At 62.5% G+C, this 22,760-nt stretch overlaps 3 protein-coding genes across 3 annotated transcripts; 1 reads left to right on the top strand and 2 right to left on the bottom strand.

The window, feature by feature from the left end:
- Positions 1–183: 183 nt before the first annotated feature.
- MYL7 (myosin light chain 7) lies at positions 184–5,551 on the bottom strand (the record flags this gene model as incomplete). The annotated part of the gene is made up of 7 exons (XM_082501486.1): positions 184–285; positions 911–959; positions 1,066–1,144; positions 1,238–1,342; positions 2,097–2,172; positions 2,268–2,378; positions 5,453–5,551. The coding sequence occupies 7 exons, from the start codon at positions 5,549–5,551 to the stop codon at positions 184–186; spliced, it is 621 nt and encodes a 206-aa protein (XP_082357612.1).
- Positions 5,552–5,609: 58 nt separating this feature from the next.
- Positions 5,610–12,212, bottom strand: GCK (glucokinase; the record flags this gene model as incomplete). Its single annotated transcript, XM_082501491.1, has 10 exons — positions 5,610–5,754; positions 5,848–6,081; positions 6,716–6,871; positions 7,179–7,362; positions 8,183–8,282; positions 8,525–8,620; positions 8,711–8,830; positions 9,062–9,216; positions 9,359–9,521; positions 12,168–12,212. The coding sequence occupies 10 exons, from the start codon at positions 12,210–12,212 to the stop codon at positions 5,610–5,612; spliced, it is 1,398 nt and encodes a 465-aa protein (XP_082357617.1).
- Positions 12,213–13,858: 1,646 nt separating this feature from the next.
- On the top strand, positions 13,859–21,438 carry YKT6 (YKT6 v-SNARE homolog). Its single transcript, XM_082501488.1, has 8 exons — positions 13,859–13,927; positions 14,617–14,741; positions 18,415–18,497; positions 19,347–19,447; positions 20,022–20,126; positions 20,224–20,289; positions 20,499–20,600; positions 21,065–21,438. Exons 2-8 carry the CDS (start codon positions 14,638–14,640, stop codon positions 21,098–21,100), a joined length of 597 nt encoding a protein of 198 aa, XP_082357614.1. The 5' UTR covers positions 13,859–13,927; positions 14,617–14,637; the 3' UTR covers positions 21,101–21,438.
- Positions 21,439–22,760: the final 1,322 nt, after the last annotated feature.

Below are 22,760 nucleotides of genomic sequence, written 5' to 3'. Positions count from 1 at the left end.
TTGGGGACACTTCAGCTCTGTGGGGACGCCGGGTGCCACGCGGGGGTGCGAAGCCCAGGCTAAACAGAGCCACCTCCCTCCCTGGGGACACTGCGGATGGACAGATGGATGGAGAGGATCCCCTCATTTGGTGGTTTATTTGCCCGGAGTGCGAGCAGTGGGGGTGGGGGACGCGCTGTCCCCTCAGTCCTCCTTCTCGTCCCCGTGGGTGATGATGTAGCACAGGGACTTGTAGTCGATATTCCCCGAGATGTCGATGGGTGTCACCGCGAACATCTGCTCCACCTGTGTGGGGACACAGACCCTGTGGGCTGGGACAGATCCCTGCCGAGTGCCACACGGGGACCGTGGGGATGGTGACCTTGGGGGACACACAGGGACCTCGGGGATGGGGTCCAGGATCTTGGAATTGAGGACTGCAGGGGACACATGGCAATCTTGGGGACAGGACAGGACACATGGAGACCTTGGGGACAAGGTCTATGGGGGACACATGGCAGTCTTGGGGACAGGGTCCATCTGGGGCACATGGGAACCTTGGGGATGAGGTCTATAGGGGACGCAGGGCAATCTTGGGGACAGGACAGGACACATGGGGACCTTGGCGACAAGGTCCATGTGGGGCACATGGGGATCTCAGGGATGGGACTGGGGATCCTGGGGGTGGGGCTGGGCACATGGGGACTTTGGGGTGGGGTCTTTGGGGGACACACTGGGATCTGGGACTGGGGGCTGTGTCCCCCTCCCCACATGTCCCCATGGGCAGGCAGAGCTGGGTGTCCTGGGCACCCGCTTCCCCCGAGGGTCCTGTTGCCCCCCTCATGCAGGGACGTGCGGGGGGACCAGGATGGGCAGGGGACTGTGACAATGGAAGTGACAGTGACGGTGACAGCCAGGGAAGCCACCTCACCTCCTCCGGGGAGAACTTATCCGCCTGGGTCAGGAGGAGCTGCTTAAACCTGTGGGAAGAGGGACCGGCTGAGCGCAGGGTTGGCTCCTGTCCCCATCCCGGGGGACGCAGAGTCCGGGTGGGTGCCCCGAGGGTCCCCACCCCACCCCACTCACTCGTCCTTGTTCACGGTACCGGTGCCAGCGGGGTCGAAGAGCTTGAAGGCATTGAGGATGGACTCCTCGGGGTCGGTGCCTGGGGGGCGAGGCATTGGGTGGTGTTTGGGGACAACCCCCAGGGGCGTCACGGGGTGTCACAGGGTGTCACGGGGCAGCCGGGGCCACTCACCGTTCAGCTTCTCTCCAAAGAGCGTCAGAAAGACGGTGAAGTTAATGGGCCCCTTCCCCTCCTTCAGCATCTCCTCCAGCTCCTCATCGCTCACGTTTGTCTTCCCTGGGGGGGGGGACATGGTGACAAGGCCACATGGCACCAGGGACAGCCTGGCACCGGGAGGGGAGAGGTGCCACTAGAGGTGCCAGCTGGCACATGTCCCTTGGGAGATAAAGCGAGCGGTTCCCTCCACACACCCGGGTGGCCCCGGCTGTCACTGCCCCATGCTTGGCACCGTCACTGTCCTCTCACTTGGCACCGTCACTGTCCCCTCACTTGGCTCCGTAATTGTCCCCTCACTGGGCACTGTCACTTCCCCATGCCTGGCACCACATCTGTCTCCACACTTGGCACTGTCACCGTCACCCACTTGGCAGCATCACTGCTCTGGTCTTGGCACCATCACTGTCCCCACCCTTGGCACTGTCACTCCCCGTGCTTGGGATCATCATTGCTGCCCCCAACTTGGCACTGTCACCGTCCCACACGTGGCATCACCAACTGTCCCACGCTTGGCACTGTCCCTGTCCCCAACTTGGCATCATCACTGTCCCTGCAATTGGCGTCACCGCTATCGCACACTTTGGACTGTTGCTGTCCCCACATTTGATGTCATCACTGTCCCCACACTTGGCATTGCTATTGTCCCACACTGACATCATCACAGTCCCACATTTGGCACCATCACAGTCCCACACTTGGCACTGTCACTGTCCTCTGTCACCGTCACCGCCTCGACTCATCACCCCAGCCATCCCCATCCCCGTCCCCGTCCCCGTCCCCGTCCCCGTCCCCGTCCCTGCGCAGTGCCGCTGACCCAGCTGCAAGTAGGTCTCCTTCAGGTCCGCCTTAGTGATGATCCCGTCCCGGTTCTGGTCGATGCAGCTGAAGGCCTGGAGCAGAGCGGGCGGGGGGGTCGGGGGGACGGAGCCACCGGGACCCCCCCTGCCCCAGGACCCCCCCACCCCGGGACCCCCCGACCCGCTACCTCCTTGAACTCCTGGATCTGCGACTGCTCGAACATGGAGAAGAGGTTGGAGGAGCCGCGCTGTGCCCTCCTGGCCGCCGTCCTGCCGCGCGTGCTCGCCCTCCTGCCGGCCTGCGGGAGCCAACCGGGGCGCGGGGAAGCCTCGGTTCAGCCTCGGCCAATCAGAGCACAGGGAATCCCCCCCCCCCCTCTTTTTATTTTCTTTAGTCCCAGCCAATCAGAGGACAGGGAATCCCTTTTGTTTGTCCCCAACCAATCAGAGCACAGGGAATCCTCTTCATTTGGGGTCCCAGCCAATCAGAGGACAAGGAAGCCCTTTTTGGTGCTAGCCAATCAGAGCACAAGGAATCCCTTTTGTTTGGCCCCAGCCAATCAGATCGCGGGGAATCCCTTTTTGGCCCAGCCAATTGGAGCACAGGGAATCCCATTTTTGTCCCCCCAGCCAACCAGAGAACAGGGAATCCCTTTTGTTTGGCCCTGGCCAATCGGAATGGAGAGAATCCTGCTAGCTGAGGTCTGCAACCAATCAGAGCTCAAGGATGTCTTTCCAGTAGCAACCAATCAGAGCACAGTGAGTCCAGCTGGCTGAGGGCTGTGGCCAATCAGAGCACAGGGAATCCATTTTTGGCCACGGCCAATGAGCAGAGGAAGCCCTGCTGCTGCTGGCCCCAGCCAATCAGAGCACAGGGAATCCTGCTGGCGTCAGCCAATCAGAGCAGAAGGGATCCCCTTCCCCTCCTCCAATGAACTGGGGGGATCCCGGCGCTGCTGAGGCCTTTGTGGGGGCACTGCTGGGGTGACCCTGTCCTCAGGGTGACCCAGACCCCCCCAGTGTCCCCAGCCCCCACGGTGGCCCAGCCCCCCAGCCCTTGGGTCACCCCACACTTTGGGGTGGCCCCAAAACCCCACAGTAGCCCCAGACCCCCAGGGTCACCCCACACCCTGTGGTAGCCCCAGCTCCCCAGGGTAGCCCCAGATGGCCAATGGTGGTCCCAGGACCCTGAGGTGACCCCAACACCCTGAGATGTCCCTAGATCCTGGGGTAACCCCATGTGCCGGGGTGGCCCCAGACCCCCTGGGGTGGTCCAGACCCATGTGGTGGCCCCCAGATTTCCAAGGGTGTCCCTGGAACCCCCAAGATGGCCCATACCATGGGGTGGCCCCACAGCCCCGAGGCTGACTCCAACAACCTGGGGGGGTCCCAGACACTGGGGTGCCCCCAGACCCTCAAAGGGACCCCAACACCCTGGGGTGCCCCAAACCCTCAGAGGGAACCCAACACCTTGGGGTGCCCCAGGAGGACTCCAACTCCGTGGGATGCTCCCGCACACCCAGAGGGACCCCAACGCCCCAGGGTGGCCCAGGGTCCAGAGGACCATCCTGGGGTGTCTCCAACTCCCAGGGGGACCCCAACACCCTGGGGTGCCCCCAAAGGATGCCAACATCCCGGGGTGCCCCAGACCCTCAGACAGACCCCGACACTTGGGGGTGCCCCAGGAGGACTCCAACTCCCTGGGATCTCCCGCACACCCAGAGGGACCCCACACACCCTGGGATGTCCCAGGAAGACCTCAACACCATGGGCCCCTCCAGACCCGCAGGGGGACCCCCAACATCCTGGGATGCCACCAGATCCCCAGAGGGACTCCAGCGCCCATGGGTGGCCCAGACCCTCTGAGGGACCCCAACACCTTTGGGTGACCCAGACCCTCCAGGGAACTCCAACACACTTGGGGTACTACCAGATCCTTAGAGGGACCCTAACACTTGGGGTGCCCACGACCCCCCGAGAGACCCCAACACCCTGCCCCAGACCTCTGGGGCACTCAAATCCCTGGGGTGCCCCAGATCCTTCAGGGAAACCCCAAATCCTTGGGGTCCCCCAGACCCTCTCGAGGATCCCAACACCTTGGGGTGCCCCCAACCCACAAAGGGACCTCAACACAACCCTGGGGTGCCCCAGACCCTCAGACAGACCCTAACACTTGGGGGTGCCCCAGGAGGACCCCAACACCCAAGGGTGACCCCAGACCCCCCAGGGAACCCCAAAACTCTGCCCTGGACCCTCCGGGGAACCCAACACCCCGGGGTGCCCCAGATCCCCAGAGGGATCCCGACACCCTGGGTGTGCCCCAAACCTTCAGCAGGATCCAAATCCCTGGGGTGCCCCCACACCCCCAGAGGGACCCCAATAGCTGGAGATGCCCAAGGAGGACCCCAACACCCCGGGGTGCCCCTAGACTCTCCAGGGAACCCCAATGCCCTGGGGTGCACCAGATCTCCAGAGGAACCACAACACCCCAAACTGCCCCAGATCCCCAAGGGGAACCCCTACACCCTGGGGGGTGGGGGGGGAAACCCCCACAACCTGGGCTGTCCCAGGAGAACCCCAACACCCGAGGATGCTCCTAGACCCCAGAGGGACCCCCACACCCTGGGGTGTCCCCCCCCGTCACCCCTGCAGCATCCCCACGCCCTGGGGTGCCCCATCCCTGGCTCCTGGGGGGGTCCCCAGCCGCACTCACCATCCTCACCGCAGCCCTGGGCTGGGGGTCCCTGGAGCACCCCGGCTTTTATCCCCCCCTCCTTATCACCCCGAGCTAAATCCGGCGGCGGATGCAGGTGGGCGACCGAGCCAAATTTGGTGCTGACACCGCCGGGCTGTGCCGGACACAAGCCAGGCCAGGGGGCCCCCCGGGTGTCACCGGAGGCGGGTGGACACTATTTTTGGCTTCTTGGGAAGCTGCAGCATCCCAGAGCATGAAACAGCCTCGGGGGGAAGGGGGGGATGTCACCCGTGTGCCCCCCTGTTTGGGGTGGGCTGGGACACGGTGGGTTTTGGGGTGATGCTGCTGGTGGGAGTGGGATTTACCCCTTTGTGGGGGGGTCCGGCACAGCTCTGGGGCGCCCCACTCGGTCTCTGCACCCCTGGGCTCACTGGTGGGGGGTGGCCCAGCCCCCTCTGAACCCCCCAACCCCCAAGTACCCCCCAATCAGCCCCTTATCTCTCAGCCAACCCCTCCGGGGCAGGGGGTGTGTGTCATTCCCAGCAAAAGATGCAGGGGGTACGGAAAGACCCTCGTCTGCCCCACACGTGGGGCAGCCCCACTGGGGGCATTGTCCATGCGAGCGTGAAGAAGATGAGGAGCTCTCGCTCAAGCGGCCCCGGAGAAGTCCACGCAAACCCCGTTTATTGGGGAGCCGGGAGCCGCCTCCGCCGGCGGCAAATCCCATCCCGCGTCCGTCTCTGCTCCTTGCAGAGCTCTGAGCGGGACCACCGTCATCCCACTTTCCCCCTGCCCCCCACCATCATCATCCTCATCCTCCCCCCCGAGTCCTCTCTCACTGCCCCATCATGCAGGCCATTTTGCAGGCGACGGCCGAGATGAGCGCAGCCCCGCGCCCGCTGCCTTCCTCCGACTGGATGAAGGTGATGTCGCAGCCGGGCGTCAGCTGCCGAACCGTGGCGTGGAAGCGGTCCTTGAAGCTGCCGCAGGGGAAAAAAAACGGGGTCAAAGCTTGGAGGATGCAGGAAGAGGAAGGGGATGGCGGTGGGAGGAAGGCTCCTGGGGTTCCTCACCTGGGATGGAGCTTGTAGACGGAGCCGTCGACCCCCACGGTGATTTTGAGGGTCTCCTGGCTCCGGCTTTCCCGCATGCGGTTGATGACGCCGGCCAGCCCGGCGGAGCACATCTGGGCGGCGCGGGTGGAGACACTCTCGCAGACCATCCGCACGATGTCACAGTCCGTCCCCGAGGGCAGCAGCTCGAAGGCCGTCAGGATGTTGTAGATCTGCTTGCGGTCACCGGAGTCGCTGGGATGGGGAGAGAGGGGTGTGTTGGTCAGGGAAGAGGGGGACCTGGGGACCCCAATATGGGGCAGTTGCAGAGGGCTGGTGTGGGGTGATGGGATGGGGAACCCCAATATGGGGCAGTTGCAGAGGGCTGGTGTGGGATCATGGGACAGGAGACCCCAATATGGGACAGTTGTCACAGTCTGGTGTGGGGTGACAGGATGGTGGACCCCAATATGGGGCAGTTGCCATGGGCTGATGTGGGGTGATGGGATAGGGGACCCCAATATGGGGCAGTTGTAGAGGGCTGGTGTGGAGTGACAGGATGGCAGACCCCAGTACAGGGCAGCAGTAGAGGGCTGGTGTGGGGTGATGGGACGGGGGACCCTAATATGGGGCAGTTGTAGAGGATTGGTGTGGGGTGATGGGATGGGGGACCCCAATATGGGACAGAGCAGGCTAGTGTGGGGTGACAGGACATAGGGACCCTGCTGTGGGACATTCTGTCGTGGGGTAACAGGTCAAGGGACCCTGATATGGGACAGCCAGAGCATGTTGGTGTGGGGTGAGGGGACAGAAGACCTCACTGCGGGGCAGTGCAGCGGGCTGGTTTGGGGGTGCCGGTCCCCCCGCCGCGGCCCCGCCAGCCCCGTACCTCTCGATCTGCGACACGAAGCGGGTCTCGAAGGTCCCGCGGGTCTTGAGCTTCTCGGAAGCCTCCCCGTTGAAGAGGAGGTTCTCGTCCACCAGCTTCAGCAGCACCAGCCGGACAATCTCCCCCATGTACTTCCCCCCGATGATCTTCTCGTAGCTGCGGGGGGGGGGGGGGGGTACACAGGCAAGGGGGGGGGCTATCAGAGCCAGGATTTGGGGGGGGGGGCATGTCCCGCGGCACCCCCTCTTTCCTTCCCCCCCTCCTTGCCGGATGCATCCCTGGCGTGCGGGCAGGGCAACCAGGGCAACGGACCCCCACTTTGGGGGTACCTGTGATGAGTTGCACCGGCCTCAGCTGAGCCCAGCGTGGCGCGGGTGGGCAGGGGGAAGGAGAAGGATGGGCGGAGGGGGACGCGGCCGGGGCAGGGGACGCCCAGAGGAACTGGATCTGTCCTATTCCTTACAGTTGCTGACCGGGGTTAAGTGAGGTCTCGTCCACCACGCGGTCGTACTCCAGGAGGAACTCGTCCAGCTCCCCCGAGGCGCCGAATGCCCCCCACTCCGTGTTGACGCACATCCGCCCCTCGTCGCCCTCCACCAGCTCCACGTTCTGCATCTCCTCCATGTAGCAGGCGTTGCAGCCCGTCCCTGCCAGCGGGAACTGGGGATGGGACCCCCCGACACCCACGTCCCTCCCATCCCCGTGGCATCGCGGCCGGGGCAGGGGGGGCTGCGCTCGGAGCTGTACGGCCCCATGCTGGTTCGGATGGGGAAGCTCAGCCCTCCTGCTCCCCCCTGGTCCTTCCCTGCAGCCCCGGCCGGCTGCTCATCCCCGGTGGGTGTTGGAGACGGCCACCGCGGGGTCCCAGGGGCTCCGGTTGCTGCGTGGCAATGGCAGCCCGGCCTGCGGCGGAGCTGATAAACAGCCCGGCGCGGTGTTTACCCAGGCCGAGAGCCGGTGCGGAAAGCCCAGATGGCCGCATGGTTGATGGCACTTAAGACAGAGTGGGTCTGGGGGGAAGGGGGGCGGTGGGGGGCTGCTCCCCTGGGGAGGGGGAGCGAAGGAGCCTGTGGGGTTCAAACTCACCTCCCAGGCTCCCCGGCACAACCGGCACCGGCCACCTCCAGCGGGTGCCCACCCCATACGGTGAGATGCCAGAGCCACCGGCAGCCCGGAGAGAGGATGTCCCTTGGGGACAGACCCACACTGTGGGTCACCAGACCCGTTACGGTGACCACCCCCTTTCCCCCCTGAAGGTGCCCCCACCACCACGCTGGGGCCAGTCGATGCCGTCTGGAGTCCCAACCTCAGGACACCTCGGTAGGGTGTTGCTGCCACCCCCTGTCCTCGGTGTGTCCCCCCCAAAACGGACAAGCCCCTGCTCGCAGCAGGGGAGCGTGAGCGGGGCCGTGGGAACGGTCCCCCCCCTCGCCTGCCGCGTGTCCTGGCGGGAAGGGGCCGTCTTACCCACAATCATCCCAACCTCGCACCGGTGATCTTCGTAGTAGCAGGAGATCATCGTGGCCACCGTGTCGTTCACCATCGCCACCACGTCCATCTCGAAGTCCTGGGGAGGGGAGAGGGACCATCGGGGTCTCACCGGGGGTCCGGGCTGTCCCGCAGCAGGGGTGGTCTTGGGTGGGGGGGGTCCCCGAGGGTGAGGATGCACAACATATATCACGGACACGTGTGTGCACACTCATGGAATGAGGACATGCGGGGTTTCGGCAGCCCCGTCGTGGGGACAGCTGGGCTTGATGGTGTCTCCCCCCCACTACGGTACCGCCACAAACCGTACGATCATCTCACCCCTCGCCGTTTGATGGCGTCTCTCAGGAGCCCGACCACGTTGTTCCCTTCCGCGCCGGAGGCTTTGAAGCCCTTGGTCCAATTCAGGAGGATGCCCTGGAGCCAGGGGAAGACCAAAACGGGGCCGTGGGTGTAGTTGGGTCACGGGGCCCCCTGAGTCCTTGTGCCACCTGGCCACCCCCTCACCTTGTCGATGTCCTCGTGCCGCACGGGGAAGGAGAAGGTGAAGCCCAGGGGCAGCTTTTTGTGCTTCATCTGGTGCTTGTCCAGGAAATCGGAGATGCACTCGGAGATGTAGTCGAAGAGCTGGAAGAAAGGAGGTCCAGCCTTCGCCAGGGGCTTTCCCCATCCTCCCACTGCCCGCGGGTGGCCACCGTCCCCACCACGGGTCCCCTGAGTGTGGTCACCTCCCTGCCACCCCCTGGCTTCTGCCAGAGGGAGGAATAAGGGATGTACCCGCTGACATCTTCACCGAAATGCGATACGGTGACGGGGACCGTGCGGGAGGGGACGGGATGCCCCCTGTGCCCAGCTCACCATCTCGGCTGTCCCCGTCATGGCATCCTCTGGGATGGAGTACATCTGGTGCTTCGTCTTCACCTTCCACTGCCCTTCCTCCCCCTCGCCCACTTTCACCAGCATCACGCGGAAATTGGTGCCGCCGAGGTCCAGCGACAGGAAATCTCCGACCTCTGCAAAGCCGGGGGGGGTACCCATAAGGTGACCGACTCATGGCGGGTCTCAGCCTCCCGCAATGAGCTTGGCGAGGTCCGGGGAAGAGGTGACACGACAAAGGACTGGGAGCAATGCCTGTCCAGCCCGGCAGCGCCGTACCTGAGCCCTCGGGTGTGGAGCGCACGTAGGTGGGCAGCATTTTGACGGAGGCTTCCTCGTGCGTCTCCAGCTTTAGCCCTCGGTCCATCTCTTTTTGCATTCGGTACATCACCTTCTTCAGATCCTCCTCCTTCAGCCGAAACTCCGACAGGATCTGCTCCACCTGCAGCAGGATGGACGGCATCAGTTGGGGACTGGGGATATGGGACCCAGCTGGCATGAACCGCTATAAATAATCCAAATTTTCCTTCCCCTGGCCCTGGTTTTCCCCATCAACTCACAGACACCCCCGGACCACCTTATCCCATCTCTCCACTACCCTGCCTCCAACCTAACGGACATGCTGGTGAATCCGCAGGGCCGGCACAAGGCGCTACCAGCCCCAAATCCTCTCCTGGCACTGCCTGCGAGACATCCACGGTCGGCACAGGGCTCCCCGTGCCGTCACCTTCAGCCGTTTCTTTTTCCACCTTCTTTGAAGCCGGCGCTGTTCCAGCGGGGCTTGGACCAGTGACCTGGGACATCCCATCCCACCGAATCCCAGGGTCTTTCCTGGTGAGGAGCGCTTCCAGCCATGCCATTTAGGAGCTCAGCGGCTCCCGCTGAGGATGTGGGACCCCCACCCTGTCTGCGACGAGGATGCTGTGTCCTCTTTGGTCCCCCAGGAGCATCCTTCTCCTTGTACCCCCTTGGGAACCGCGGGTACCATTTTCCACCCGTCAAACTCGGTGCGAGTTGGGGGCCGTGGGCAGGCAGGACCGCGGGTAAGATATAAAAAGTATTATCGGGAAATGCTCCCTTGCCTCGCTACCAGGGAGAATCGCAGGGCCCACTCGAGGGAAGCGCCTGGCAGGTAGGACCTGTATTTACCCTTTACGTAGCAACCCCGGGCTCCGCCACCGGCACAGCCTCCATTAGCCACGGCACGTAATCGGGGGCAGGCAGCCCCGGGCTGTCAGATGGAGCCGGAGGGGGGGGGGAGAGAGCGCTCGCTGCTCGGCCAGATGTAGCCGGCGGCATTAGAGGGCTCATTAGTCACCGGGATCCGGGCAAGCTTAAAACGCTCCCGCTTGCACTTTCGCCAGTGGACGGATGTTTTCCTCGAGGCTGCTGCCGTTTCCCGATGTGTTTCGGGGTGGGGGGCGCTGTAAAAAGGCTTTGAGATGTGGTTCGGAGCATCCCGGCACGAGGAGAGCACCCACTGCCTCGGCTCAGCCAAACCTGCGGCCACTCGCCTCGACCCCCTCAATGCATCCTGATAAATCACCCGGCGCCAAATGCCGTCCCTCAGCCTCCAGCCCCCCGAGTGGGGACTCATCCCAAAGATCTCCTCATCCCGAAAGCTCCTGTCCCACAGAGCCCTTGTGCCAGGGGCGGGGGGGGGGGGGGGGGGGGATTCCAGCACCCCGGCGGCTCTCCAGCCATCCTCTCTGCTCCTTCCCAGTGCCAACTCCTGGGGTCTCCATTAATCCATAAGACAAGATGTGGCTGCACCATGAGGAATACCGCTGTGCCAGGGAATGCCACCGACCACCGTGGAAAGGGGACAAGGCAGCCCAAGACAGCATTGTGGTGAGGTTGGCCATGACCCTGAGGGAGTTCAGGCTGGGATGGTTGGAAAAATCCTGCCAGGAAAAGTGCGGGGCCGGATTCGAGCATCTTGCTGGAGCCGGCGGCTGAAGGCATTTGGCGCTCCACAACACGGAAGCCAGCCTGCGGCGCTGTTCGGCACACGAATGCCAAATTTGCCACAGCCGGAGGTTCCCTGTCCCTGGGGCTGGCACCTGAGGATGGCAGCGGAAGGTCCGAGTTTTAGTCCTCCAGTGGTTTTTCCATCTCAGGCACCGTGTGTCCCAACTCATCCCTTCTCTTGCCTCCAAAACGACGGGTTTGGTTCTTCCTCGGTGGGATTCGGTTCTTCCCATGCGACTGAATCCGGTTCTCGGCTTCAAAGGTAACTGCTTGCTCTGATGTACCCCGCAAAGGAGCCAAAGCTGGAAACCGCGTGGCCGAAGGCTGCCGTGGCTGGTGATGCCTGGATCTGCCAGCCAGGCAGGGGCAGCCCCTGGCACATGCTGTGTCCCTTCGGTGTCCCCTTGGATGTCCCGGTCCACAGCGGGGAAGCGTCTCGCTGTCCTCGCCCACAGCCCGGCCCCATGAGCTCAATCCATCTGGGAGAGGGGACGGCAGTAGCTGCCCCCAACTGACATTTGGCCGGGGATGAGCCGAGTGCCATCCCCCTGAGTGGCTCAGTGGCAACGGCGATGACCAGCTGAAGGAAGTGGTGGGCCCCGTCTCATCCCGGGGATGGCAGCCACTTGGCCGGCAGCAAGATGCCAAGGGCGATGCCCGGGCGGTCAGAGCATCCCAGCCAGGTGGTGAGGTCCCGCAGATGCTCCCGGCTCCATCCCGTGTCCTCGGTGGCATGGGGACAGGGCACGGCCCGTGCTGTGCTGAGACCCGGCGCACCAAAACGCAGAGCCCCGGCTTATGGTGCTGGGATCCATCCCCGGAGCATGCCAGGGGGTGACCACAGGGACCCCCCTGGGCACGTCAGGGTTGACCCCAGGCTGCATGGCTTTGCCCCCGGAGCTGCTGTCCTCCCTGCCAGTCATCCTCCCCTCCTGGCTACCTCCGTCCCCAACAGGGACCTTGCCCGGTGGGAGACGCCCGTGGTGTCCAGCCACTTGCCGCAGGGATGGCTTGCAGCCTGGGGAGGATCTGTGCCGCTCCCTGCACCCACCGGGTGCCCCTCACCCCATCTCCCTGCCACCCCCTGCTCTGGGATCGCCCCCGGCAGCGGCCTCACCTTCTCCTTCCTGCCGCTCTCCATCCTGGCTCGGTGATCCAGCATGGGGGCAGCCGTCGGGGCGGGGTGGGCTGCAGGCCGAGCCGTCCCCCCCGCAAATCCCGGGCACCCCGCTGCCGTGCCTGCCCGGGGGAGCGAGCCCCCTTCCCCGTCCTGCCGCTGGGCTGCTCCGTCCCTCGCTCCGCTGAAGGATGCTCCACTTTCGCCGCTTTATCTCATCCGATGGTGGCCGCCTCGTCTCCAGCACGGCGCTGAGAGGGGGATCCCAATCTTCTCCCCCCCTGCCCCGGCCTCCGGACCCTCAAGCGGAGGGGCAGGGAGAGGGGCCCGGCGTCCCAGTGGGCTCAGCCCTCTCGCTCCGCATCCTTCACACCGGAGGGAATGTGGGTCGTTCTTTCCCCACTTGCTTCCTATCACTGGTAAATTTATTTATCGGTGCGCCGGATGGTTTTCAGCGTGGCGAGGGGAGGTAAGCCCAGTTTGGTGGGTTTCTACAGCCAGCGGGGAAGTCCCGGTGTAGCGGCGAGGCTTGGCCGGGACCCCTCCCCGCTGGGGGCCGCTGGCCCCGTCATGCGAAGCACCACGCCCCGGGCCACCCGTGTCCCCGCTCCAGTTGTCATATCAACGGCTCGATGTGCTGGCGGAGGGTGGCAAGCACTCCACCGGACGGCTTAGCAACCCAGCACGCTCCCATGGAGACGGCGGCGGGGCCGGAGGAGCCAGTGGCTCGATGACAAAGGTTACGGCCACTCGGCCGGGGGCGAGGGTGACTGGAAGTGCTCCATGGCCCCAGGATGGGAAAAGCTCCGGCGATGGCGGGATGGATGGCAGTTTTGGGGCTTGTTTTGGGGGATGAGGACACGGCGATGTCCCTTTAGTGGTGCCATCAGCCAAGCGTTGGGGAAACGCCGGCTTATGGGGGCCCCCAATGGGTAAGGGGATGCTCCTGGCTATGGGAGGTCCCCAAAACCTCCCAGTGTTGGTCAGTGGCAGCACGCCCTTGGATACGGAGCTGGGGAGGGAGCAGGAAGGGTCCCCTGGGGGGGCTGGATGGGGGCCAGGGCTGGCAGCCCCACAGGGGGACGAGGGTGCCGTGGGGACAGCAGAGGGTTTGGGGGTCCCCAACCCTGAGGGCTCAGGCATCCCTGCCCCAGCAATGGGTGCCAACCCCATGGAGGGAGCCGGCCCCATAGAGGGGCTCCCACCCCACAGAGGGGTCCTCACCCCATAGACCCCTCGCCATGCCCCAAGGAGCCCTCACCCACGGGCAGAACAGCCCCATAGAGGGGTCCCCACCCCACAGAGGGACCCCCACCCCACGGGGGAGGCCAGGTCCACGGCGGGGCCCGGCCCACGGAGCGGCCTTGCCCCACGGAGAGGCCCACAGCACCAACTGGGCCCACCATGGCAGCCCCCGGCCCCTTCGCCCCCCTCCGCGCAAAGAACGCCGGGATAGAGCGCCCCCCGCTGGATGTCCGGCGGGAGAAGCCCCGCCCCATGACACCAGAAGCGGCGCTGATTGGTCGCCCGGCTCGGAGGCGGGCAGGGAGAGGCGATCGGCGTGGCTAGAGGGAGGTGCAGAAGCTTATTGGACAAGATGTATAGAGGGCGGGGCGAAATCGGCGCCTGCGCAGAGCGGGTGAGGCCCCGTGGCAGTTGCCCGGGGCCAGTGTCACTTCCGGCCGCCGCGGTTCTGCTTCCGGGTCGGGCTGTTTTCCCCGTCGGCCGCCGCCTCCTCACAGCCAGTGCCGGAACCGCCGGTACCGCCGGGCGGGGGAGATCGGGGCTGGGGCTGGGGCTGGGGCTGGGGCTGGGGCTGGGGCTGGGGCTGGGGCTGGGGCTGGGGCTGGGGCTGGGGCTGGGGCTGGGGCTGGGGCTGGGGCTGGGGCTGGGGCTGGACACTGGGGTGAGGGGTTGTATTAGCTGGGTTATACTGGGGTGAGGGGGTGGGTTATACTGGAGGCCAGGGACTGGGCTAGCAGGGTTATACTGGAGTGGGCTGGGTTAGCTGGGTGGTGCTGGGGGCCGGGGACTGGGTTAGCTGGGTTGTACTGTGGACTGGTTTAGCTGGGTTCTACTGCTGGCCAGGACTGGGTTAGCTGGGTTGGGCTGGGGACTGGGTTGGCAGGGTTATACTGGTGTGAGAGGCTGGGTTGTAGTGGGGGCCGGGGACTGGGTTAGCTGGGTTGTACTGGGGGCCGAGGACTGGGTTAGCAGGTTACACTGAGGGCTGGATTATACTGAGGACTGGGTTATACTGGGGGCTTGGTTAGCTGCGTTATACTGGGCTGGGGGGCTCAGCTGGGTTATACTGGGGACAGGGCAGGGTGGAGGTCCCACAGCCCTGGGGTGGGAGGAGGGTCCTGCCACGTCCCCGCCACACAGGGAAAGTCCCACTGGCGCCTGCTCCGGGGCTCCGTCTCACCCCGGGGCTCCTTCCCCCACCCAGGGCAGCCAAGGAGCCACCGCCATGAGGCTCTACAGCCTAAGTGTCCTTTACAAGGGAGACCCCAAAGTGCATTTACTGAAAGCTGCCTACGACGTGTCCACCTTCAACTTCTTCCAGAGGTCCAGGTGGGTGTCCGGAGGGCCGGAACCTCCTAGTGGGGTGGGGGTGGGGAAATCTCCCCTGAGCGCTGCGGGGCAGGCACATGGCTCGGGCAGAATCCTGCAGAGAGGGAGTTGAAGATATTTTTTTGGGGGGGGCGGTTCTTCCTTATTCAACAAGGCCAAGTGCAAGGTCCTACATCTGGGTCGGGGCAATCCCAAGCACAAATCCAGGCTGGGCAGGGAATGGCTGGAGAGCGGCCCTGAGGAGAAGGACCTGGGGGTGCTGATTGACGAGAAGCTCAACATGAGCCAGCAGTGTGCGATCGCAGCCCAGAAGGCCAACCGTATCCTGGGCTGCATCAAAAGAAGTGTGGCCAGCAGGTCAAAGGAGGTGATTCTGTCCCTCTACTCCACTCTCGTGAGACCCCACCTGGAGTACTGCATCCAGCTCGGGAGTCCCCAACATAAGAAGGACATGGACCTGCTGGAGCCTGTCCAGAGGAGAGCCACGAGGATGATCTGAGGGCTGGAGCACCTCTCCTATGAAGAGAGGCTGAAAGAGTTGGGGCTGTTCAGCCTGGAGAAGAGAAGGCTCCGGGGAGATCTTATTGGGGCCTTCCAGTACCTAAAGGGGGCCTACAGGAGAGCTGGGAAAGGACTTTTTACTGGGGCGTGTAGCGATAGGACGAGGGGGAATGGCTTTAAACTGGAAGAGGGCAGGTTCAGATTGTCTTCTTCTTAGGAAGAAGGTTTTCACTCTGAGGGTGGTGAGGCACTGGAACAGGTTGCCCAGAGAGGTTGTTGAGGCCCTATCCCTGGAGGTGTTCAAGGCCAGGCTGGACGTGGCCTTGGGCAACCTGGTCTGGTGGGTGGTGTCCCTGCCTATGGCAGGGGGGTTGGAACTGGATGATCTTCAAGGTCCCTTCCAACCTAAACCATTCTATGATTCTATACTCCTTATTCTTGCTCCTGTGTCCCCCGGGGATGCGGTGGTGACGATAACAGGCTTCTCCTAATGGATAACCGCCCCCCTCCTCCCCCCACAGCGAGGCTTCCCTGGGGAGCTGTGACCCTGCATGTGGGGTTTAGCGATGCAAAATCCACTTTGAGCCATCAGGAACGGAACGAAACTTCGTTTTCCCTACGAGCCGCCCAGGCCCAGCAGCAGGAGCTCAGGTTCGACTCGGGGAAATCATCCACCGAGCGATAAAATCTGGGTGCAGGGAAACACCCCGAGTGCTCGGGTCAGCCCTCCTCCCTCCGGCGAGTGCCTAAACCCGGTAGTCACGGTGGCTCCTGGGGCGCGAGAGGCGAGTGGGAGGACTCTTGTATGTGTCAGGCTAACAAAGACACGCATGACACCTCTGATATCTTTTAATTTAGATGTTTGGTCTAATCTTAAACTTTGCCCAGCCCCCAAACCTCCACTGGGGTTATTCTGATGGCTTTAGGTGAGCTGGTTTAGCCCTGAACGGTGATCCGGGCATCCCGCTGCCCGCTCCGTGCACACGGAGAGGCCGCAGAGCTCTCTGAGCTGCTGCCCTTAACGCTCGCAGCTGAGGGGAGCTCCTAAAAGCTGTGAAAATAAAGTGGGTGCCTGTTGCGAAACAGCTCATTTCCCAGCCCCCGGCTCCAGACGATAAAGTCTTTAGGAAATATTCACCTACAGCACTCGAATTTTCCATGCCCCGTCCCTGCCAAGGTTTTTATGGAGCCTCGAGCACATTTGGTTCTGCAATTCCAGTGATAAAGGGAAAACACTGAAGTAAGATTGTCTTAAAAAAAAAAAAAACAAAAAATCCTCTTTTGCCAAATATGCGAGAGGGATAGAGGAGCTGTGCCAGTGTTGCCAACGCACGCGCTTGAAGATGGATTGCGGCGGGTGAACTAATCTCTTAAAAACCCAAATCCCTTCGTAGTCTCAGCTCTCTCGGTTTTCCAAATCCTCAGAACATTCCCCGCCTGGTTTTTGCCATCGGCTACGGCCAAAAGAGCCGCTTCCCCGGCAGCTGGTTATTTCTTTGCTTTAAAAAGAAAAAAAAAGTCTTGGCTTTTTGGAAACAGCAGTACCTTTTACGGCAGGTGAGGGGGGTGTCTGTGCTCGTTAGTCTCGCGGCTTTCCTCTGGTGGCTAATCCTTGTCCTAAGCTGGTTGCCCGGTTGTGCTCGGAGGGACTGCTTGCGTCTCAGCGCCTGTGAGAGTGCAGCCTAGGTGCCATATTTAAGGTGCGATTAACTTGAGGTTTGGGTTCAAAATACGGTATGTGTGGGGTTTTTTTTGAGGCTGTGGAGTTACCAGAGAGTTGGGTTTGGGGTTTTAAATCCGGGAAAAATGCCGTTGTGGTTCCTGGGAGCCGCGACAACCTGCTGGGCAGGAGGACGGGGCCAGCCTGGTGTGTCTGCCCTCAAACCTCTGCTGGATAATTTGGGAGAGTTGGGAACGCCGTGGGAGGGAATGAAGTCTTCGGTGGCTGATTCCTCTGGGAATACTGTGAAATACTGGAATTGCGATGGCTGTGGCTGCCAGCAGCTCCCCAGACCAGGAGGAACATGTCGATCCTCTGTTTTTGCTGAAGTTGAATGTTAAGAAATCTTTGGGCCGGTCTTTTCTCTGCAGCGCTTGGAAACGGTTTGGAGTCTCGGTGAAACCGGTGTCTGATCGCGTGGTGTCCGGGCTGGGAGAAATGCAAAGACCCCTAAGGAATATGTAAACTGTGAGGGGCAAATCCCCGTTTTGGAATTGTTTCCAGCAGTGGAAGGCAGGGAGGAAACCGTGCCGGTGTCCGTTGAGGTTTCGTCAGCGCCGTGTCACGGGAAGCTCCCGAGCGGGAGCTGTTGGTGTGGGGGATGTTTGAGCAAACTCTGCAAGCTGAGCTCTGACGGGTTTCCCTTCCTGGGACTTCCCAGCCGAAGTGGGGAATCTCTCACCTCGAGTTCATTGATCCCGGTGTGCCCAGGAGAGCGTGCGTTGGGAACGGCTTTGTTTTTGTGCTTGCTCGTGATTTTCTTTTGGCCTCTCTACCTTTACTGTGGGGTGAAGAGGATGGTTTACGCGAGGAACGTGTTTGGCAGGACTCGACTCTGGGCTCGGGAAGGTTTTCCAGACTTGGAGCGAGTCTGGCTTAAGGGTGTTCCTTAATTTTGACTCGGTGGTAGGCAACTGAGGTGTGGTTGTGGGTCAAAACAGCCTCCCTGGCATGCTGGCGCCTTCCGTGGGATTTGGGTAAAGACCCCGAGCTTGGGATAAAGGCTGAGGGGAAGGAAGGGGCTGGAGCGTCCCTGCAGCCCCTCGCTGCGTGTGAGCGGGGCGCAGTCACTCATCAGGGGAGAGCTCCGTGGGCCGAGAGCCTTTTATTTTCTGCTAAATCACCAAAAAAAAAAGGCAAGTTCAGCCCGAGGATGCGAGTCCCTCGCCGCAGCTGAGGGATGTGAGCGCTCACCTGGGCCCGGTGAAGCCGGAGGTGTTTGGGTGGTGGCTACGGCTCCACGTAGGTGCAGGGTCCGACCTCTTCCCTGAGGAAAACCTGCGGCTCGGCCACGTCCACCGCTACCCAAACATGGCGGTGGGGTCACGGGGAAGGATTTCAGTCCACCCAAAACGCCGGAGACCTCTGGGACGGATGATCTCCCCTGCGGTCGGAGTGCCAGCACCCTTCCCGCCGAGCGGACTCGAGTGCCGACGCTTTTGTGTTTTGCAGCGTGCAGGAATTCATGACCTTCACGAGCCAGCTGATCGTGGAGCGCTCGGAGCTGGGCAGCAGAGCCTCCGTCAAGGAGCAAGGTAAGAGGAGAGATAACCCGGGGTCAGCGCGTGCAGCCGCACGCGCTTCGCTCCTTGTCCGTTCACGATAAAAAATGAGACCTCAAAACAGCTCCCAGGCGAGTGACGTTAAAGGCGTGAGGTGGCTGAGCCGGGCGAGAGCCCTGCCCGCCCCATGAGAGGTTACAGGAAGAACGGGGACCTGCCTGACAGCCGGCTGCCGCCTCCCACCTTCGTTACGCTCCTTGCCGCCCTTGGGACACTCAGAGCTGTGCCACCGCCGCCCCTCAACTTGCCCGGTTTGTCCCATCCCTGGCCCGCACGGCAGCTACGGTCCCCGGAGGGGTGGCTGTGCTGCCGTAGCCCCCGTCCCTTCTCCCTTGAGCTCTGCCTTGTGAATCCGGGCTCCGTACTCCGATATCTGACCTCATCTCCAGCCTCCCTGCCCCCCTCCACGTGCCTCCCCGACCCTGGGACGTGCAGGGTGCGGTCTGGCGTTGGCCGCCGCTGCCTCTTTAATAACACTCCAGGCTTGTGACAAGTTGTTATTTATTAAAATTGGGCTAAGCGCTTCCCCCTTCTGGTTTTTCTTTAACTCTGGCAGTACCTGCTGCCCTGGAAAGGTAGCGTCGTGTCCCGCACCGCGTGGCCAGGCTGCGGTAACCTACTGAAGCGCAATTTGAGGCTGATTTTGATCCTTCCTTGAGCCCTTCCCGCTCTCTTAAGGAAAATCGCGTGAAACGCTGAATGAAACTTTCCAGGGCGATTCGTGGCTCGTGGAAGAGCCGCTGGGGCCGGGCGGAAGGCGGCAGGCGCTGGGGGAGGCTCTGACCCTTCCCGCTGCTTCTCTGACATGAATTCTCTGCCCAGAGTACCTCTGCCACGTGTACGTCCGGAACGACGGGCTGGCCGGAGTGGTGATCGCAGATAACGAGTATCCGCAACGGGTTTGCTTCACCTTGCTGGACAAGGTGAGCGCGTGGACCGGGAGCAGCTCCGGAGGTGACAGTCTGCGGTGGGGGCTGCTCCGGGGAGTTCCTCTGGGGCTCCTGTTCCTGCTCTGACAAGGAAACGACCCTCCTGCTCGTTAGCTGGGTGTCATCAGAACTGAGCTCGGCAGGATCCGGCCAGCCCAAAGATTTCCAAGCTGTGTGGTGACTTGGTTTTGCCCACGATGGTTTAGTCCCAGCTCCGTTCCGCCAGCCCAGGCATTGGCCTCGCAAACACCCCATCCTCCCTGTCTGGCGTGGGTTTTATGTGGGGAAAACCGGGTGCAGCCGCACTACTGGCGTTGCCGAAAACCCGTGATGATGTGTCTGCCTACCCTGGCAGGGCGCGGGGCTTTGGGGGCAGTTGGGGACGGCCATCCCTACCTGGCGTGGGCACCGCTCTGTCGGTCGTTTGCCGAGGAAGTTGGTTTCTGTCTGTTCCCTCGGCTGGTTCAAAAGGGAACGAGGAGGAGGAGGAGAAAAATCTCCTTTTTAGAGGAGATGATCCCTTCTGCGGAGCTGCCAGGCAGTAACTGCCCGCTTCCTCGCCTCGTAGGTGCTGGATGAATTCTCCAGGCAGGTCAGCAAAATAGACTGGCCTTCGGGATCCCCGGCGACAATCAGCTACGCAGCCTTGGACGGGTACCTCAGTAAATTCCAGGTACGGGGACCCCCGTGGGTGACACTGGGCTCGTGGCCTGGGGGGACTCCGATGTCCCTACGGCCGTGGTGCCGACGCCGTGTTGTTTCTCTCCGAGAACCCCCGCGATGCCGACCCGATGACCAGAGTGCAGGCGGAGCTGGATGAGACCAAAATCATTCTGGTGAGGAGAACACGGGGCCAACGGCCGGGATGCTCCAGCTGGTGCATCTTCTGGGGTGTAGGGTGGCCTTCCAGGAGCCAGGGTGGCTCTGGAGGCTCATCCCCGGATGGGGACACGGTGGCAGCCCCATCTTCTGCTCTGGGTTTGGGAGGGAGCGGGGAGGGCCCGGTGTGCCGGCGCTGTGGCTCAGCGCCGGTTTCTTTTGGCAGCACAACACTATGGAGTCGTTGTTGGAGCGAGGGGAGAAGCTGGACGATTTGGTCTCCAAATCGGAGGTGCTCGGGGCACAGTCCAAAGCCTTCTACAAAACTGTGAGTGCAGATTTTCATCCTGGGGCAGGGTTACCGCCTTCCCCAAGGAGCCAGGGGTGCGTTGGGGCTGGGGAAGGGCAGAATAAACCCCCGGGGCGGTGGATGTGGGTGCCAGGCAAGGACCACCCTCCTCTGGCCCAGCCGCTTTGGGCTTGCAGGGAGCTCGGTTGCCCAAACCCTGCTTGCGGAGCTCCCCAAATCCCTCGCTCAGGCCGTGGGGCTGGTGGACGGGGACGCCGAGCCCGGCTGTGGTGGTTCCTGGCACAGGCTGTGGCTGAGGGGGTCAGATCTGCGCCACGAGCCTTCGCCGTGGGGCAAACCGTGAGGGCTGGGACCGTGCCGGCTTCCTCCGGCGGGAGGAGGGCTGTGCGGGCGGCTCTGTGCCCCCCTACCTTTATCCTTGAGGACCTGCAGTGGGTGTCATTCCCATTTTTTTTTTTTTTTTTTTCTTCTTCTCTTCCCAGGCCCGAAAGCAGAATTCCTGCTGTGAAATCATGTGACGCGCAGCCCGGGCTCTCCTGCTCCGGACCACCAGGCCTTCGCTCCCCCTTCCGACCTCCCCCAGGACAGAAAGCAGAAGCCCAGGGCTGAGCATCCCTGGCGCCGTTGGCTTCCGTGACTTTTTTTTTTTTTTTTTGTGTCATTTGGTGGGGATGCCGAGGCCGACATCGGGTCGGCACTCCGCGGGGTTGGGGGAAGCGCCGGAGACCCGCTTGCCCTCGCTTTTCCCGAGGGTGGTTTGGACCACGGGGCGCCCGGCTGCGCCCCCTCCCTGCCTTCGCACCTGTAACACTAGCCAGCGCCTCGGCGGCACGGCACTGCCGGTGTCGGGGGGAGAGAGGAGCCGGGGCTGCTTAGGGGGAGCTTTAGGGAGGGGTGGGGGGGATGTCTTTTATGTATTTGTGTCCTAAGAGTGAGCCTGAGGGGGGAGGGTGAAGGGGGGGGGGGAAGAAGAGGTGCTTTCCTTTGGTGGGGGATGCTCCCTGCTGCGTTATTGCCCCGTGTCTCCCTGGACAGTAAACTTGGTGGCCCCGGGGAGGGGTGGGGGTGTCATCTGTGGGCCCCTTCCCTCCCTTGGGTGGTGGGAGCTGAGCTGGGATGGGGGACACACACACACACACTCAGGCAGCCCTTGCCGCCCCTGGCTGGCTTGGGGGGGGGGTGGTGTCTGTCCCCTGTTGTGCCGGTTTGGGGACATGTCTGAGCCCCCCCCCCCCCCAGCCCCGGGCTTTGCCAAGGTGGGGAGAGGGAAGCTGGGGCAGCGTGGGGCCGGCTGGAAACCAGCCCCAGAGCTCAGGTCCCTGCGCTGGGAGGGGAGCAGGGCCGGGGGTGGGGGGCACGGAGACCCCCTCCCCTGCTCCTGTCAGCCTGAGGAGGGGCTCAGCAGCCTTCGCTGCCTCCTCCTCCTCCTTTGCAAAGGTGGTGGTGGGGGGGAAGCTTGTGCTCGAGGTTGTATCGTGATCGGTGTTGCCTGTCGTTTCCGTGCTGCCGGCCGCACCGGCCGGGCGAGGATAAAATAGTCTTTGGCGGTTGTAGCCCGGCTCTGACTCTCTTTTTGGCTTCCCATGGTGGGAAGGGGGTAGTCCGGGCATGGCCACGGGGCAACCCCGCGGGCACCTATGGCAGAGCAGTGGGTACGGATTCACTCAGCGTTTATTTTTTTTGGTTGGGTTTTTTTGTGTTTTTTTTTTTTTTTTCTCATAATTTATTTGCAGTTTTCCCGAGACAAAAACGAAATCAGAGTCATCTTTTACACTTACAAGGCTCAGAAAGAAAAGACGAAGGGGTCCGGGAAAGGGGTGGGGGTGGGGGGAGGAGGCGGAGGTGGGGGGGATATGCCGGGGGAAGGGGAAGGGGGGGTGTGTGTGTGGGGGGGGGGACGGGACGGAAAAAGAATGAGAGAAAAGGGGAGAAGAGAAAAATTTTGGCAACGATCCACCAGCATTCATGGGACAGTAACAGCTCAGCTCAGCTCCTCGACATACAGCGTTAGCGCCCGAGGTTTGCTCCCGCGCAAAGGGCATGCAGAAAAAAAAAATAATAATTAATAATAATAATTAAAAAAAAAACAAAACAAAAACAACCCCAAACGAACAAACCAAACAAAAAAATATCCCCCGCCCCTCCCACAACCCCCCCCAACCCACTTCCCCCCCCCTC

Source organism: Vanellus vanellus (assembly GCF_965231255.1).
Source record: "Vanellus vanellus genome assembly, contig: HAP1_SCAFFOLD_742, whole genome shotgun sequence".
Taxonomy (NCBI): Eukaryota; Metazoa; Chordata; class Aves; order Charadriiformes; family Charadriidae; genus Vanellus; species Vanellus vanellus.
The sequence above is the reverse complement of the archived record's forward strand: the minus strand, read 5'-3'. Positions and strand labels throughout refer to the sequence as shown.

Excerpts from the sequence above, each read along its gene's own strand:
- YKT6 (XM_082501488.1), top strand. The coding sequence starts at position 14,638 with ATGAGGCTCTACAGCCTAAGTGTCCTTTACAAGGGAGACCCCAAAGTG. Across the intron at positions 19,448-20,021 it reads GCTTCACCTTGCTGGACAAG|GTGCTGGATGAATTCTCCAG; the intron begins GTGAGCGCGTGG and ends CTCGCCTCGTAG. Across the intron at positions 20,290-20,498 it reads ATGAGACCAAAATCATTCTG|CACAACACTATGGAGTCGTT; the intron begins GTGAGGAGAACA and ends TTCTTTTGGCAG.